The 17,587-nt window shown below is 39.3% G+C and overlaps 1 protein-coding gene across 1 annotated transcript in view; it reads right to left on the bottom strand.

The window, feature by feature from the left end:
- Nucleotides 1-17,587, bottom strand: part of LOC126276491 (nucleolar complex protein 4 homolog A-like) — a 132,498-nt gene that overhangs the window by 69,633 nt on the left and 45,278 nt on the right. Inside the window, exon 5 of the mRNA XM_049977280.1 lies at nt 6,995-7,195. Coding sequence (XP_049833237.1) covers nt 6,995-7,195 — 201 coding nt within the window. The remainder of the gene's footprint in view (nt 1-6,994; nt 7,196-17,587) is intronic.

Below are 17,587 nucleotides of genomic sequence, written 5' to 3'. Positions count from 1 at the left end.
ACATAGGCTTGGTTTCAAATAGTGCAGTTCATGACCTAAGTTCATGGCTTGCAGAAAATAAACTAACACTAAATCACAGTAGGACTCAGTTTTTACAGTTTCTAACACACAATTCAACAAGACCTGACATATTAATTTCAGATACTGGGCCTATGATTATACAAACCGAACAGTTCAAATTTCTAAGTGTTCAGATATATAGTAAACTGTCATGGAAAGCCCACGATTAGGAACTTGTTCGAAGATTTGATGCTGCCATTTTTACTATGCTAACAGTATCTGAAGCGAGTGATCATTCGACACGAAAATTAGTCTACTTTGCTTATTTTCATTCACTTATGTCATATGGTATTATATTTTGGGGTAACTGTTCCCATTCTAAAAGGATATTTTTGGCTCAGAAATGAATGGTTCAGGCAATAAGTGGTGTAAGTCCACGAGCCTCTTGTCGACCCCTGTTCATGAGTCTGGATGTTTTGACATTGGCCTCTCAACATATATATACCTTACTGTCATTTCTTGTTAACAATATTAGCTCATTCCCAAGAATAAGAGGCTTTCACTCAGTTAATACTCGGCAGAAATCAAACCTGCATTTGGACTGGACTTCCTTAAGTCTCATGCAGAAAGGTGTGCAGTATACTGCTGCAACCACTTTCAATAAGCTACCACTTGAATTCAAAAATCTTAGCAACAACCCATGCACTATCAACTCAAAACTGAAGAGTTTCCTCATGGGTCACTTCTATTCTGTCGAGGAGTTCCTTGAAAAATTAAGCAGATTCTTGTTGTATTGATGATTGCGTTTACTTAAAACTTGTGGATTGACTTTTTTCGGGTTCATTAACATTTTACTTTTATCTGTTATTAATTTTATGTTGTAATTTCATGTACTAACACGTTCCATGACCTTGGAGATTTGCTCCTAGATTTGGTCTTATGGAACTTGACATGTAAATAAAATAAATAAATTTCAATTGCGTACCTCCAAGAACACTATTCACACCAAACATCAAAATTTACTATTAATTCAGTATGGGTGTGTTATTCAAATGTGACAAATATACCATATGTCAGAAGCAACTTTATGGGCTATGCTAAAGTGTGGATTCTTCCAAGTCACTGTTTTATCATGTGGCTGCTGATAGTTGGACTCTTGTAACCAATACATTCAGGAAAGTTTCAATGCATTTGATGTTGGCATAGTATGGTAACATTTTGTATTTCATACAGTATTTGCTAATTAATTATTATATTGTTGTCTACGAATCTGAAAATGGTTCATGTTGAACCAGTACTGGTCATTTAAAAAAATTAATGCAATAAGAACAGGTAAGAAATTGTTTTAATTCACAGATATCATTCAAGAACAGCTGTTGACCTATTCATGTGCTGTGGTGAACTTATATTCTCTTCACTTCTATAGTATCGTATAACGAGGGATAGGAAAATTTTTCATCAACAATTAAGCAAAAATTCTTTGAAATCTCTGATTTATATAAACACAATGCAAAAATCAGCATTTTTTTTGTGAAATGTTACAAAATCTGGCTTTTCCCTATTTCCGGGAACAAAATGTAAATCTGAGGATAGCAGTTTACTAATATTGGTAACTGACAATTACTGAATGCTGAAAGTGGGTTTTGCTTCTTCTTGTGGATGCTAACAATTGTGTGTAATCAATGCTGACAATTGTGTATGATGACAGCTGATTTTCTGTGTAAAGAACTATGGCTTTAGGTGTGACCTCAAATGAAAATATTCAGTTTCCAACTATCACCATTCCAGTAACAGTTTTAGTTACTGCCATGAAATCTCCTGACTCTTTTGCATAGTCTGATAGCACAAAAAAGTCATATTGTTTTGACAAATTGTTAATGTGATGCATTAATTAAACTACATATTTACACAGTACACAAGTATAAATATGAAAAACACCAAATTCAGCACATTATTTATTGAATTATGTAAATCAACAAGGTATCTGATCACATTTCGACCTAACCCAGGCCCCTGTCTACCCAACAAATCATGCAGTCAACACTAACTTCATTCATTAAACAGTAAAAATAAAATTGGATACATATTGAAATAAACTTTGTTAGTGTTCTCTTTTACTGCCAGGAACACATTTGCATAATTGTGTGTGTCCAATTCTCTGAGTGGGTGAACGAACTAAAAGGTGTGGGTGTCATGTCGGGTAATTTAATAGTGAAGCTGAAGTGTTGTAATTGGTTATTTTCATTCTTATACTCACATATTACAAAAAGTGTGCAGTTCACCCTACAGATCTTCCCAGACTGCTTTGTTTGTGGTACAACCTGTCCCACAAAAATATCAGGAAATATGACTTTGCCAGGTCAAAACTTTATCTGTACTCCAAGTTACAAATGAAGACTATGGCATTATTGTGGAAAAGTTAAGTTTTGGCGATAAACCAGGAAACTTTTGAGAACTACGAAGGGACGAATACTTCAGGCAGAAGTGAAGGAAACAGTTGCACCTTCAAATTAGGCTAACAACTCTTGCTGCCACAGATCTATTAAACTGTGTTCACAGTTCTACATTTTTCTTTTAGTCACAGAATGATGATGATGAACTTTACTAAAGCTGACATGGCAGTGAGACTGTTATGCATACCTTGAATGGCAAATCTCAGCCATGTACGACTCCCTTCATAATTTAGCGAAACAGCAACTTCCCATATCAGAAGGGTATATGGGCATTGTCAAATGTCAGATGCTATGATGAAGGCAGTTTGTCTTCTGTGTTCAATTTTACACTCTGGTTAGCTGTTTCCAGACTACAGTGAAATGTTGACAGATAAGTAACATAATGTCTCAGAACAGAACTTTGCAGTTATAACAATGCTTTCTACTGAAATTGCAAATTAATACTTTCATTTAATTGATTATATCTAACATATATTACTCCTTTTTAATAATTTAAATAAATGTGATCTGTGATGTCAATAAATGCAATGAACTTGATTTGTAACATGTACTAGATTAAGTTTCTGGCTGTATTTTGTAATTTCTGTTTGAGGTATTCGTTGGCTTTCATGTACTGTTGTGAATGCAGTGGGTGATGCTATGACATGAGGACCAATGTAGAAGAGCAACCTCAAACACCATTGTCGCTGCAGGGAATCCTTTAAGCAGAAGCTTTCCACAGAAAAACACTGCTGGATATTACACAACAGAGTTGTTTGAGATCCTTTACATTGAAATGGTCTATTGCATCTGAATATGGCAATAAATTAGATTGTTACTCTCAAGTAATGACTATTTACTCAAGTAGGCTTGAGTAATACGTGTGTGGTTGTGTACTAAAGAATAAGGAGAATAAGGGTTCTGCAGAACCCTTACCAGTCATGTCGTTGTTGTGGTCTTCAGTCCTGAGACTGGTTTGATGCAGCTCTCCATGCTACTCTATCCTGTGCAAGCTTCTTCATCTCCCGGTACTTATTGCAACCTACATCCTTCTGTATCTGTTTGATGTATTCATCTCTTGGTCTCCCTCTACGATTTTTACCCTCCACGCTGCCCTCCGATACCAAATTGGTGATCCCCTGATGCCTCAGAATATGTCCTACCAACCAATCCCGTCTTCTAGTCAAGTTGTGCCACAAACTTCTCATCTCCCCAATCCTATTCAGTACTTCCTCATTAGTTATGTGATCTACCCATCTAATCTTCAGCATTCTTCTGTAGCACCACATTTCAAAAGCTTCTATTCTCTTCTTGTCCAAACTATTTATCGTCCATGTTTCACTTCCATACATGGCTACACTCCATACAAATACTTTCAGAAATGACTTCTTAGCACTTACATCTATTCTCGATGCTAACAAAATTCTCTTCTTCAGAAACACTTTCCTTGCCATTGCCAGTCTACATTTTACATCTTCTCTACTTTGGCCATCATCAGTTATTTTGCTCCCCAAATAGCAAAATTCCTTTACTACTTTAAGTGTCTCATTTCCTAATCTAATTCCCACAGCATCACCCAACTTAATTCGACTACATTCCATTATCCTCGTTTTTCTTTTGTTGATGTTCATCTTATACCCTCCTTTCAAGACACTATCCATTCCGTTCAACTGCTCTTCCAAGTCCTTTGCTGTTTCGGACAGAATTACAATGTCATCGGCAAACCTCAAAGTTTTTATTTCTTCTCCATGGATTTTAATACTTACTCCAAATTTTTCTTTTGATTCCTTCACTGCTTGCTCAATATAGAGATTGAATAACATCGGGGAGAGGCTACAACCCTGTCTCACTCATTTCCCAACCACTGCTTCCCTTTGATGTCCCTAGACACTTATAACTGCCTTTCGGTTTCTGTACAAATTGTAAATAGCTTTTCACTCCCTGTATTTTACCTCTGCCACCTTCAGAATTTGGAAGAGAGTATTCCAGTCAACATTGCAAAAAGCTTTCTCTAAGTCTACAAATGCTAGAAACGTAGGTTTGCCCTTCCTTAATCTAGCTTCTAAGATAAGTCGTAGGGTCAGTATTGCCTCACGTGTTCCGATATTTCTACGGAATCCAAACTGATCTTCCCGGAGGTCGGCATGTACCAGTTTTTCCATTCATCTGTAAAGAATTCGCGTTAGTATTTTGCAGCCGTGAGTTATTAAACTGATAGTTCGGTAATTTTCACATCTGTCAACACCTGCTTTCTTTGGGATTGAAATCATTATATTCTTCTTAAAGTCTGAGGGTATTTCGCCTGTCTCATACATCTTGCTCACCAGATGGTATAAGAAATAATAACAAATTTAGCAAAAAACAACACTGAAATTGGCAGAAAATAACACTGAAATTGGCACAAAATAACACTGAAATTGGCACAAAATAACACTGAAATTGGCACAAAATAACACTGAAATTGGCACAAAATAACACTGAAATTGGCAGAAAATAACACTGAAATTAGTCATGAAATCCAACAATATTTTCCTGTCCCTATCTATAACACATCACACAGTTGATTTCAACAACTGCTTCAAAATTTATGGCTACTAGGCTTCTAAGTAACCACTTCTCTTAAAGATGCAGGAGGAAATTGTACTTTCTGCACAGAATATGGTACCATTAACTTCCTTGTCTGAACATCCCAAAGTTATGTCCTGATCATGCCTATTCCCTCTTCCTCATCAACAAATTTCCTATCTTATCAAAGCAACAGTTTCTAATTTTGCTCATGCTAACATCTAAATAAAGAAGTCACCAGCTACCTGTAAACATTTTTTACAACTGCAGATATAATTTAAACACAGCTGCTTTCACTGAATTCTTAGTATTGTCTAACGTAAAGCAAACATAAGAGACAATTTACATTTTGTGTTGTTCCAGACCTAATTGCTTTGTGTCTAAAGAGTAGAAATACAGGTATTACAAACTTTCAAAGTGTTTTACTGTGATTTTTAACTGTAAAAAGTGTATTGGCAAGTGTGGGTGTCCCCCAACTTAGTTAAACATTCACAACACGTGCTTAGTTGTAAATAAAGGTACATACCTCAACAAATATAAATGGTGAAAGCTTACGCAAATATTGTATACATCTACTAAACAGTTTACTGGTCACTATTGAGGTAGTAAAAACTGACAGGGTTCCAGAGGGAAATCGGTGCCTTTAGGAAGAAAGGAATGTGGAGATACTTAATACGTGGACAAAATAAAACAGATGTAATGAAAACTGCACAGAAATATCTATCTGGCCACATAGAGTTATTGCTCAGACTGAAGTGCACAAACTTCACAACTACAATAAATCTAAGGGGAAAGTTTGTGTAAAGGCAAAAAATTTTCCCTGCCTAAAAAAAAAGGCTTGATTCATTCAACTTCATGGAGATAGTTAAGCAAACTGGACAAAAGGACAAAAGATTAGTCCCCCAAAAGGCATCCTGCTAATACCACATAAAACCACCTCAAGTCTTGATAGCAACTTAAATTTGGTGAGGAAAAAAGAGTCCAATAGTATTTTCCGGTAAAGCATATCTAGGTGAAGCCACACATTGATTATTAGGCCCTGTAGAACCACTAAATTGTGGGTATCTTGACTGCTACATTCACCTGTTGTTCCAAATAATACCCGTCATTTTCTATGGGATTAAGATTGAGCGATTAATTTGTGCATGTGTTTTTGTAAAACCATAAATGTATGTATGCACACTGCTGAACAAGGCTTTTATCATCTTGGAAGACAGGAGTGCCCATAACACAGTCATCATGAAGATACAAAAGAATGGGCAACACTAGAATGTTGTAATAAACACCCAGGTCCACATTCACGAAACCTGAATGACTGGGCCAGAAAACACCCTTAAAAAAAAGCACACTTCTGCCTGAACTACACACAACAAGTATTGTGGGTTAAATGCCCACTGGTGCACTCAATGCCTTGAAACATTTGAAAAGAAGGAAAAGAAAAACTAGTCCACACTTCATGCCTTCAGTCAGCTACATCCAATTTTTATGCTGTTTGGTCTACTGAACACATGCAACTTAATGTGTTGCTGTGAGCAATGGCCTTTTGAGGTATACCTGATTCCAAACACATGTTTCATGCAGTTCCATTAGCAAGTTTGCTCAGAAACTGGTTGAAATGGAGCTGCGTTCACTGACAGGTTTGAAACAGATAGTCATTGAAAAAAATGTCGTTCTGTGAAACTAAATTTGGTTACTTCACTTCAAATTAATTAACCAGATCACATGAGTTATTCATCAGGAAACGGTACACTTCAGATTTTTTTGTATACAAAACACAAAACAATAAAGACTTAATTATTAGAAAATAAATTTCTTGACGTGTCAAATGAGGTTGGTTATACCATGCACCCCCCACCCCCACCCCTCCCCCCATATACACAGTTGTCAACAGATAATATTCATTCTCATTCACATAGCTTTAACTCCACTGTCTGACACCAACTAGGATGCTAGAAGCAAAAGCACATTTCATATTAAAAGTACATTTGTATACTTACCCACATCCATAGAGTCAATAAAATAGTCTGTAAGAAGCAGTGGTTTTTCCAGATGTGGAAGGAGTTTCTCAAGCAAAACTACGAGCAAATGCCGCTGAGTTACTGGGGAGTAATTCCAGTACTCCCACTTGCTCATACAATTCCAAACTTTGTTAAGCCATTTCTGCATCAGTTGAGTTTTAGGCACAAAACAGTTCTGTTCTGAAACATGAAAAATTAATACTTCCTTTAACAAACACTTTTACATTATATAAGAAACTTCTTATTCTGACATTGTTCACTATCTCAATGTGTGAACATCTATTTGAATGGTTCTCAAGTCCTGTAATATTAATCAAAATAACATGTCAAGGGTTGAGATAACTGTAAATACCTTCTTTCCACATAACCTAGGTAATTTAATTCCACTATTCAATGAAATAATCCAAAGATAAAACATCAAGTGTGGCATTAAGGATGGAGATACTTCCTACGCAGTACTGTGAGACAGACACTGCTTTACTTACAGATGACACAATTTTATGGGAAATATCAGTAAGGGGGCAGAATATTTCCAGCACTGGAAGGCTTTAAAAACAATCCCGCACTATTGTTAATACAGAAACACTCACAAAATAATCAATAACGTTGCAACTGTAGTAGGAATTTATTTTCACGCTTAACCCATTATACTCTACTATATGGAAAGTAATCACAAGAGACAAACATGAATTAGGAGTGCCTTGTTCAAGAAAACAAGAAAGCTTCCAGTTTAACACGATTATGATACTGAAACTGATAGAGATTGAGTACTACTTTTGATGAACAATGGTGTAAGAAGGCCATGATCTCACTGAGAGAACCATCCTTGCTTTGCTTACGGCGACAGAGGGGAGCAGCAAGAAATCTACACAATGATGGCTTCATGTGGATATGATCCCCCTTCTTCCTGAACACAAATCAAATGTTTTGATCACTGTGCCACTCACAACATACAGGGTTAATTTTAAATGTTTTGCTACAATTCCTTCTCATTCTGTCTGGTAAGTCTTCCCTGTTCCCTGATCCACGGTTCTGGATGATGTTTGAAAAATCTGCCCCTTTTCTTAGACTTCTCCAGTCCTTTCCCTTCACCCCTCTTCCTTCACCTCCAACCCTTCTGCCGGAAGGAGGAGCCACTGGCTCTGAAAGCTTGCATAATTATTACTTCCTTTTAAGCACGAGTTCTGTGCCACTTGGTGAGTAGATTTTTTTATCTATTGAATTACATTATGTGTACTCCTTCAAGTTACACATACCAGAGCTTCCCTCATGATAAATAGATAGATAGATACATACATACATACATATGAATATAATAGAGGGAAACATTCCATGTGGGAAAATATATCTAAAAACAAAGATGATGTAACTTATCAAACAAAAGTGTTGGTATGTTGATAGACACACAAACACACACACACACACACACACACACACACAAACACACACACACACACACACACACACACACACACACACACACAAAATTCAGGCTTTCGCAACCAAAAGTTGCTTCATCAGGAAAGAGGAAAGGAGAAGGAAAGATGAAAGGATGTGGGTTTTAAGGGAGAGTGTAAGGAGTCATTCCAATCCCGGGAGCGGAAAGACATACCTTAGAGGGAAAAAGGGACAGGTATACACTTGTGCGCGTGCGCACACACACACACACACACACACACACACACACACACACACACACACACACAGACATATGTATTCCGTGACCTGATACAGGGCGAAGAGCTTTGCTGTAAATACTGAGCACTGTGCCGGAAGTCAATATTGAAAGACACGGGTGCCAATGATGATTGCATACCCAACCCTGTGGTCAGTCCGAGAGTCATCAGTGTATACAAAGGTACTATCGCACAGTTCCATGCGCAGGTCATGAAACTGAAGGTGACAGAGTGAGGCTGGAAGCGAATGAAGGCCAAAGTTAACATGGGCTGCATCACAAAGCCAAGTTGGTGAAGGGTTCACACCCACCAGGAAAGTTGCAGGTAGTGTGAAGTTAAGCCGCTGTATCACCAGGGTGTATACATGGTCAAGAAAAAAAGAATCCCGGATTTCCCAGTTAAAAATACACTTTCTCCTGGGTGACAGTATATTTTCCCTTATCAATCCTTTGGTTATAGTTTTATACACGGGCGTACAATTTCACGGCACTTTAGAAAATAAAACTCAGGGAAAAAGACAGGTTTTGGAAATATCTTTGATGTGCAGCAACATGTACACTTCGTATTTTCGTATTACAAAGCATACGTTGGAATTCCACCAAACACCGCAATGTTCCTTACTGAATCACTGAAATCGAGATTTCGAAGCATTTTTGTAAGCCATTCGTAGCACTGAAAAATCATGTGATCTCGCCAGCCAATGACAGCAGATATTCAGAGCAAAGAACACGTGATGTAGACAGCCAACAGCAACATCAATGTTAAGTAGCACGAACACACAAACAGGGAAAGTTAATAGTTTAAATTAGTATACATAGTGTTGCTACAAGAAAAGAAAAGATTTTACAAATAATATTGGTCTCAAGCTGCAAGAGAAACTAAGCTTTTGCATATACTGTTGATCTTTTTTGCGCGTGTCGCACTTTAAGATATATCACACAAATGTGCCAGTAAAATTTTTAATAATGACATAAATGTCTGCTCTTCAGGGTTTGAATTTCTTCTAAATGGCTCGTCATCAAAGAGTTGATTTTTAATTGAGAATCAAATGCTCTGTGATTTAATAAATTCATGGTACATTCTTGCACATAACTCAACTTACGTAAAAGGATATTTATTTTGAAAGTAATGCTTTTCAAACCACTATTCGCAATATTTTCCCGCAACCTGTTAGAAATAGGCTCGTTTCAGCAGTTGCCAGGGAGCGCAGATAACAGGCGACGCGCGCTTGCGCAGCTACCATGACATAGGAAGCCTGTATGCACGTATATGTAAAACATTGAAAGATCATACATTATGTCATAAAAGAAACAAGACATTAGAGGATACTGCAAGAGCATTGGAATTTTGTGAACCATATTAAAACATGCACATTTAAAATGCATACTTAAAGGGCACATTCATATGTCCAGATTCCCAATGAAGTAGACCTCAACCTGATATTAAGTTTTTCAGTGTAGTTTTCGGGATTTAAATTTTTTTGGAGCACCAGTACTGCATTATATCATGTTTGATTCTTTATTATGGCATAATGCCATACATGCTAGAAAATGAAAACGTGCACTTGAAATACAGCGAACAGTTGAAACTAGCCAGTACTGTGGAATTAAACATTTCATTTCAAATACATTGACTGCCTCTGCGGAAAAGGTTAACAAAAGTCAAATCTCTTAAGCAAACAGACAAAAATAACTTCATTGTTCCACAAGGCGATTAATGCTTGACTGTCAGAAAGGTGGAAATAAAATAAAATCTGAAAGTAATGACATATTTCAGCCTTCCGTAATTATGTGAATGTGTTTTAATTCACTTGATAGCTCCTGGCCACAGATACCCGTTTTGTTTTAATTTGACGTGAGAGTAAATGAAGGAGAAACATCAAAATCACTGAATGTAAACATGGGTCGCGTGGAGACTACCCTCTTTAACTCAGACTGCTCTGCACATCAGACCTGGATTTATGACATCGGTGAACCAGGTGCATTTTTCTACCCCACGTCCAAACTATATTCAGGAAAGTGAAAATTGAAATGTCCTGTGGTGCCTCTCCTGCTCCCAGTCGGCCGGTCTGATAGCCTGCCCCACTTTAAAAAAATTTCGCAATTAATAGCAGATGGGATTATCTGTAATCGAGAGAACAAGAACTCTTCAGAAAACCTGAACTCTTTATTGCTTATTAGTTAATAACTTGCTGCTTTGTGCGACATAAAATTAAATATAGGATATATAAAACCAATACTGACAAGAGATAAGCAAGAAATTACACATTTGTTCAAACTTTAGCTCCTAGCATTCTTCTCTCTCTAATCTTTCTGCAGCTTTACATGGCGTGCTTTCCTTTCTGCGAAAGAATCTATTACCTCATCAAAGTTCGTCAAACGTTTTGCTACATGAAAAGTAGAAATGCTGTTATCTAGTACTGAAAAATATGTTAATACAAATAATACTAAATGATTAATGGAAAATCTCATATAAAGATGTGAAACAAATACTAACAAAGAGAGAGAGGGGCTGGGCAGTACTTACCTCAGCTCAGTACAGCCGATAGATACACAAAAAACAGAACCGAAAATTTACGTTCCTAGCTTTCGGAACAAATGATCCTTCATCAGGGACGAGAGAGGGGAAAGAAAGGGGAGAAGGGAAAGTGGATTCAGTTACTCACAACCCAGGTTATGAAGCAACAGGGAAAGGAAAACAGGGAGGGTAGCAAGGATGGAGCCATGGTTGTCAGAGGGAAGCCAAAGATATTCTACTGTAAGTACTGTGCCAGCTTCAAACCAAAGAGGATGCATACAGAAGTAAAGAGGTATATAGTATAAAGATAAACACAACTATGTACGATGAAAAGATGAGTGAATGGCTAAAGAGGAAAGGGAAAGAGAAGAAGACTGAAGAGTAAATGGGAGTGAGGTTGTTTAATGTAGGTTCACAGTCCAGGGGGATGGCGGGATGAAAGGATGTGTTGGAGTGCAAGTTCCCATCTCAGCAGTTCAGAGGGACTGGTGTTGGGTGGGAGAAGCCAAATGGCACATACGGTGTAGTAGGTTCCTAGGTCCCTAAAATTGTGCTGGAGGGCATGCTCCGCTACTGGGTATTGGACATCTCCTAGGCGGACAGTTCGCCTGTGTCCATTCATGCGCTCAGCCAGTTTAGTTGTTGTCATACCGATGTAAAAGGCTGTGCAGTGCAGGCATGGCAGCTGATAAATGACATGTGTAGTTTCACACGTGGCCCTGCCTTGAATTGTGTATGTTTTACCAGTAGCGGGGCTGGAGTAGGTGGTTGTGGGAGGATGCATGGGACAGGTTTTGCAGCGGGATCAGTTACAGGGGTAGGAACCGCTGGGTAGAGAAGGTAGTCTGGGAATATTATAGGGTTTAACAAGGATGTTACGGAGGTTAGGGGGTGACGAAAGGCAACTCTGGGTGGTGTGGGGAGAATTTTGTCAAGGGATGATCTCATTTCAGGGGTTGACTTGAGAAAGTCATATCCGTCGCGGAGTAATTTGTTGATGTATTCGTGGCCAGGATAATACTGGGTAACAAGGGGGATGCTTCTGTGTGGTCTGGGGGTAGGAACATTGTTGTTGGACGAGGAGGAATGTATTGCTCGGGAGATCTGTTTGAGGACAAGGTCTGCAGGATAGTTGCGGGAGAGGAAAGCACTGGTCAGGTTATTGGTGTAATTGTTGAGGGATTCGTCACTGGAGCAGATACGTTTGCCATGAATACCTAGGCTGTAGGGAAGGGAGCATTTGATGTGGAATGGATGGCAGCTGTCAAAGTGAAGGTACTCTTGTTTGTTTGTGGGTTTGATGTGGACAGAGGTGTGGATGTGAGCTTCAACAAGATGAAGAAGGTCAACATCCAGGAAGGTGGCTTGGGTTTTGGAGAAGGACCAGGTGAAATTCAGATTCGAAAAGGAGTTGAGGTTATGGAGGAAATTAAGGAGTGTTTCTTCACCATGAGTCCAGACCACAAAGATGTCATCTATAAACCTATACCAGGTTAGGGGAAGCAGCTGTTGGGTCTTCAGGAAAGCCTCCTCCATGCGGCCCATGAAGAGGTTGGCATAGGACGGAGCCATCCTGGTTCCCATGGCCGTTCTCCTGATTTGTTTGTAGGTCTAGCCATCAAAAGTGAAGTAATTATGGGTGAGGATGAAGTTGGTAAGTGTGATAAGGAACGAGGTTTTTGGAAGATCTTCGGGTGGGCGTTGGGAGAGGTAGTGCTCAAGGGCAGAGAGACCATGGGTGTGTGAGATGTTTGTGTAACGGGATGTAGCATCTATGGTGACAAGAAAGGTTTCAGGTGGGAGAGGAGTGGGAATGGATTTGAGGCGTTCTAGGAAGTGGTTTGTGTCCTTGATGTAGGATGGGAGTCTACGGGTGATAGGTTGGAGGTGTTGGTCTACCAGAGCTGAGATACGTTCTGTTGGGGCTTTGAAGCCTGCTACAATGGGACGGCCAAGATGATTCTCTTTGTGGATTTTGGGTAATAGGTAGAAGGTAGGGGTATGTGGCTCAGGTGGAGTGAGTAAGTCCATGGAAGCCACTGTGAAGCCTTGTGAGGGACCTTGGATTTTTAGGATTTTCTGCAGCTCAGTCTGGATGGAGGGAATGGGATCCTGGGTAACAGCTTTGTAGGTTGAGGTGTCGGAGAGTTGACGCAGTCCTTCTGCCACATACTCCACACGATCAAGTACCACAGTTGTGGAGCCTTTATCCGCCGGGAGGATGACAATATACCGGTCTGTTTTCAGCTCCTTAATGGCACGGGATTCAGCTGGGGTGATGTTGGGGGCTGTTGGGATGTTCTTCAAGAAGGACTGGGAGGCAACACTGGATGTGAGGAATTCGTGAAATGTCTGCAAAGGATTGTTTTGTGGAAGGGGAGGATGATCCCTTTGAGAAGGCAGTCGGAACTGTTCTAGACAGGGTTCAACACTGGGTTTAGTATTTGGGGGCTGAACCTACATTAAACAACCTCACTCCCATTTACTCTTCAGTCTTCTCCTCTTTCCCTTTCCTCTTAAGCCATTCACTCATCTTTTCATCCTACATAGTTGTGTTTATCTTTATACTATATACCTCTTTACTTCTGTATGCATCCTCTTTGGTTTGAAGCTGGCACAGTACTTACAGTAGAATATCTTTGGCTTCCCTCTGAAAACCATGGCTCCATCCTTGCTACCCTCCCTGTTTTCCTTTCCCTGTTGCTTCATAACCTGGGTTGTGAGTAACTGAATCCACTTTCCCTTCTCCCCTTTCTCTCCCCTCTCTCGTCCCTGATGAAGGATCATTTGTTCCGAAAGCTAGGAACGTAAATTTTCGGTTCTGTTTTTTGTGTATCTATCGGCTGTACTGAGCTGAGGTAAGTACTGATCAGCCCCTCTATCTCTTTGTTAATACAAATAGTACTTAAAACTGATGTGGTTTCTCGAGCTGATTATGTCTATTTTGTCCCTGTCTGCTGGATAAAACAAAACAGGCCTTTCTAATATGGCAGCAATTTTGTAACACACCAAATAAACGAGACTGTATTGGCACAAATGGCAATTTTTATAAAACGACAGAATATAATCCAATAAGTACCAATATCAAATGCCTAATAGGCCTGCTACAAGCAAAAAGCTTTATGTTAGGAAATAGTTTCACATTTCATTCATACGCACCAGCTTCTCAAGCAGGAGATCGAAAAGTAGTATTACGAAATTTTTATATAAATTTGAAATTGTCTTATTCTTCCATAATTTGTGTAATATCTCCATTCCTTCCCATTCCTCGTTCTAACAAACAATCTTGTCATCACCAATTCTGTAGCAATTTCTGCTACTGTCAAAATTTGTTCACCGATTAACTTCACTAACCCTGCCAGCACCACAGGTTTAGTTATCCCGAGATTATTTCCCGGTTAGGCCTTATTAGGTGTTCGAACAACACGTTTTCCGTGTTACTAACAGAATAGAACTTACGCAGCTGCTGGCCGGGGACTGTACTACTGGTCCTTACTAGTGTAGCGATCTGGCCAAAACTTTTCTGTCAGTATTTCATTTTCGTGGATACACCGAGAAGGATATGTAATCTTTCTCACCTGTTATTCCTGTCAGTCGTTCATTTTCATTCTCGTAGTCTGAATCTACGGATTTCCCTAGTAATTGTAACAATGCTGATCTTTCGAAAACCCAATCAACCACATAATCAGACAGCAATTTGCATTCATCCGTTAGGCTTTACTCCCTTGGCTCGTATAGCACCGTCCCCTTTTGTCTGAGGAAAGTTTATTTCTAGATGCAACGAGGATTCTCCTGACAGAGACATCACGTACACTATGCTTGCATTCAAAAGCCAACTTATGATTCATTCAGGAATGAACTTAAAAGTTCAAAAATGTTCAAAAACCAACAGGGAAGCAATTCCAAATCATATGAATAATCGATAAGCAAAAGTGTGTTGGATGCTAGGTGCTTTGTGAAACAAGTTTTTTTCCTCAAGAATATGAATTTGGCACCCCCCTTTCCCACTGCAACTGCTTGCACAGCCAACAGCTACAGTCATGTTGCCAGAAGCAGGAGAATCTACTACTCAAACGTAACTCAACTGTGCATGCGCATGAGCCCACGCGTAACTGCTAAAACAGACCGAATGTAAACAGTTGCGACTTCACGCACATTGGAGGCAATTTGTTGTTATGAAGCACTGCATAGTCTTCCTATATCCTTTGACACATTTTCAATTGGCAGACGCTTGCATGAGAAATGTGTGTCGTCGTCGTATTTGTCCGACAAGGCAGAACCCACATGCACCTTCAAAACTCAGTCTTGCAATTTAAGTTATTTTCGTTTTTTTCTCTCATCTATGTTTTATTGTTGAAGTATTATTCTGCAGTAGTAGGATACAGTAATATCCTTTGTTAAAGTATCGGTTCTTACCAGACAAAATTACAAAAATTTAAATGAAAACTAAAACAATGAAAAATTCCCGGAATTCTAAAAATATCCCGGATTTTTCCTGGTTTTCTCCTGGATGAAAAAATTCCCGGGTTTTTCCCAGATCTCCCGGTTTATACACCCTGATCACGTGCCGAAAACCGACTCCAGGAGGTAACAGAGAAGAGGGATGCGCCCCATACTGGCAATCAAAGGAACCATCAAAGAAGGAGGCATAGGATGGTTGGCCATGCATGGCAGACAAACGACATGCATACCTGCTGAGGAGAAAGTCATGCAGGTAGGACGGTGGTAGTTCAGCAGCTTCAGCATACAGACTTTCAATTGGCAATCGGGCTAGTGTAAAAGGTGCCAGTGGGCAAACGGATGGTGGATAGTGTTGAGACACCGTTAGAGGGATGGACATACAGACACATAAACAAAGTACCCATAGTCGAGTTTTGAATGGACAAGGGACCAATACAAACTGAGTTGGGTGGTTCGATCGGCACCCCGGGAAGCACCATTGAGGACACGTAGGTGTAATGGATCATAAATGGTGAAAAACTTTGACTCAGGTGCAGCGAATTATTAATGCTGAGAGTAGAATAAACTGCCTGCAAGAACTGGACATTCCATGCTACGGATGCACCTCTTTGGAATAAGCAACCACAGATGTATATTTGGGGACTCTGTGTGAAGTGGTCGAATGTGTTTTACGTTGGAGAGATTTTGTTATTGTTGTGCGGCGCTATTAAGCTCCATTGTGAATGTTTAATTAGTCAAAGGCACAATAAACAAATTCAAGAAAATAATACGCATTCAAGGTGTGTATTTATCAATTTATAAAAGATTTGACAAACATTCTTCAGACATCACGTGACTTAGATCGATCGGAGGTGCAGTGTGGAAGGACAGTGCAAGCCTGTATCTTTTCACAGTCAATATTCTTCGAGAGACTATCTCTGAAGCAATAAACTTTTCATTGATAAAAAAGCTAGACACATCAATCCACACACATCATACAACATAGCACCTAGTTGTGCTGAACGATCTCCATAGCAAAATAAAAATTTTAGCAATTTCAGATGGAGCAGTTCTGACGAGTAGTATCAGTGAGACTGACGCTGCGGGACATATATCTAGATCTCCTGTGGAATTTAAAACCAAAGATTTATATTCTTCAGCTTTCAAAAGACTGAAGGTAAAACCTGAATAAAACCACTGTAAATCATAACTAAAAATACCAAAAATAAATAAGAAGCAGAGAATTTTCTTAAATAAATTAATTAATTAAAATATAATAAATAGGACACAGAGGAACCGCTTACAGCGGGCTGCCAGGTAAGGCACATGGGAGAACCAAGAGTGTTTCCTATTCAGCATGAGCCCCAGGAATTTCATATTTTCAATGAATGGCAGGGCAACAGGCCCAAAATGTAAATAAGGTGGGAGAGGCCAACTGCGCTGCCAGAGATTTATAAACATGGTTTTGTCAGTGGAAAAACAAAAGCCATTGTCAATGCTCCAGGAGGAAAGATGATCAAGACATTGCTGAAGATGCCACTCAGTGAGACAGGTCTGTAGAGAACAGCAACAATTGGAAAAATTGTCAACAAAAAGGGAGCTGGAGAAGCCTGATGGGAGACAGGCCATTATAAGGTTAACGGTGGAAGCAAAGAGGACAAAGCTCAGGATGGAGCCCTGAGGCATACCGTTTTCCTAGATAAAGGTGTCCAACAAGGCAGAACCCACATGCACCTTGAAAACTCAGTATTTTAAAAATTCCTGAAGGAAAGAGGGTAGCTGGTCATGGAAGCACCATGCGTAAAGAGTATGGAGGATACCAATTCTCCAGCAGGTGTTATAGGCCTTTTCCAAATCGAAAAACATGGCCACAGTCTGGGATTTCCACAGAAAACCATTCATGGTATGGTTGGACAAAGTAACAAGATGGTCAACTGCA

Source organism: Schistocerca gregaria, chromosome 1, assembly GCF_023897955.1.
Source record: "Schistocerca gregaria isolate iqSchGreg1 chromosome 1, iqSchGreg1.2, whole genome shotgun sequence".
Lineage (NCBI taxonomy): Eukaryota > Metazoa > Arthropoda > Insecta > Orthoptera > Acrididae > Schistocerca > Schistocerca gregaria.
This window is presented reverse-complemented; position numbering and strand designations above follow the sequence as displayed.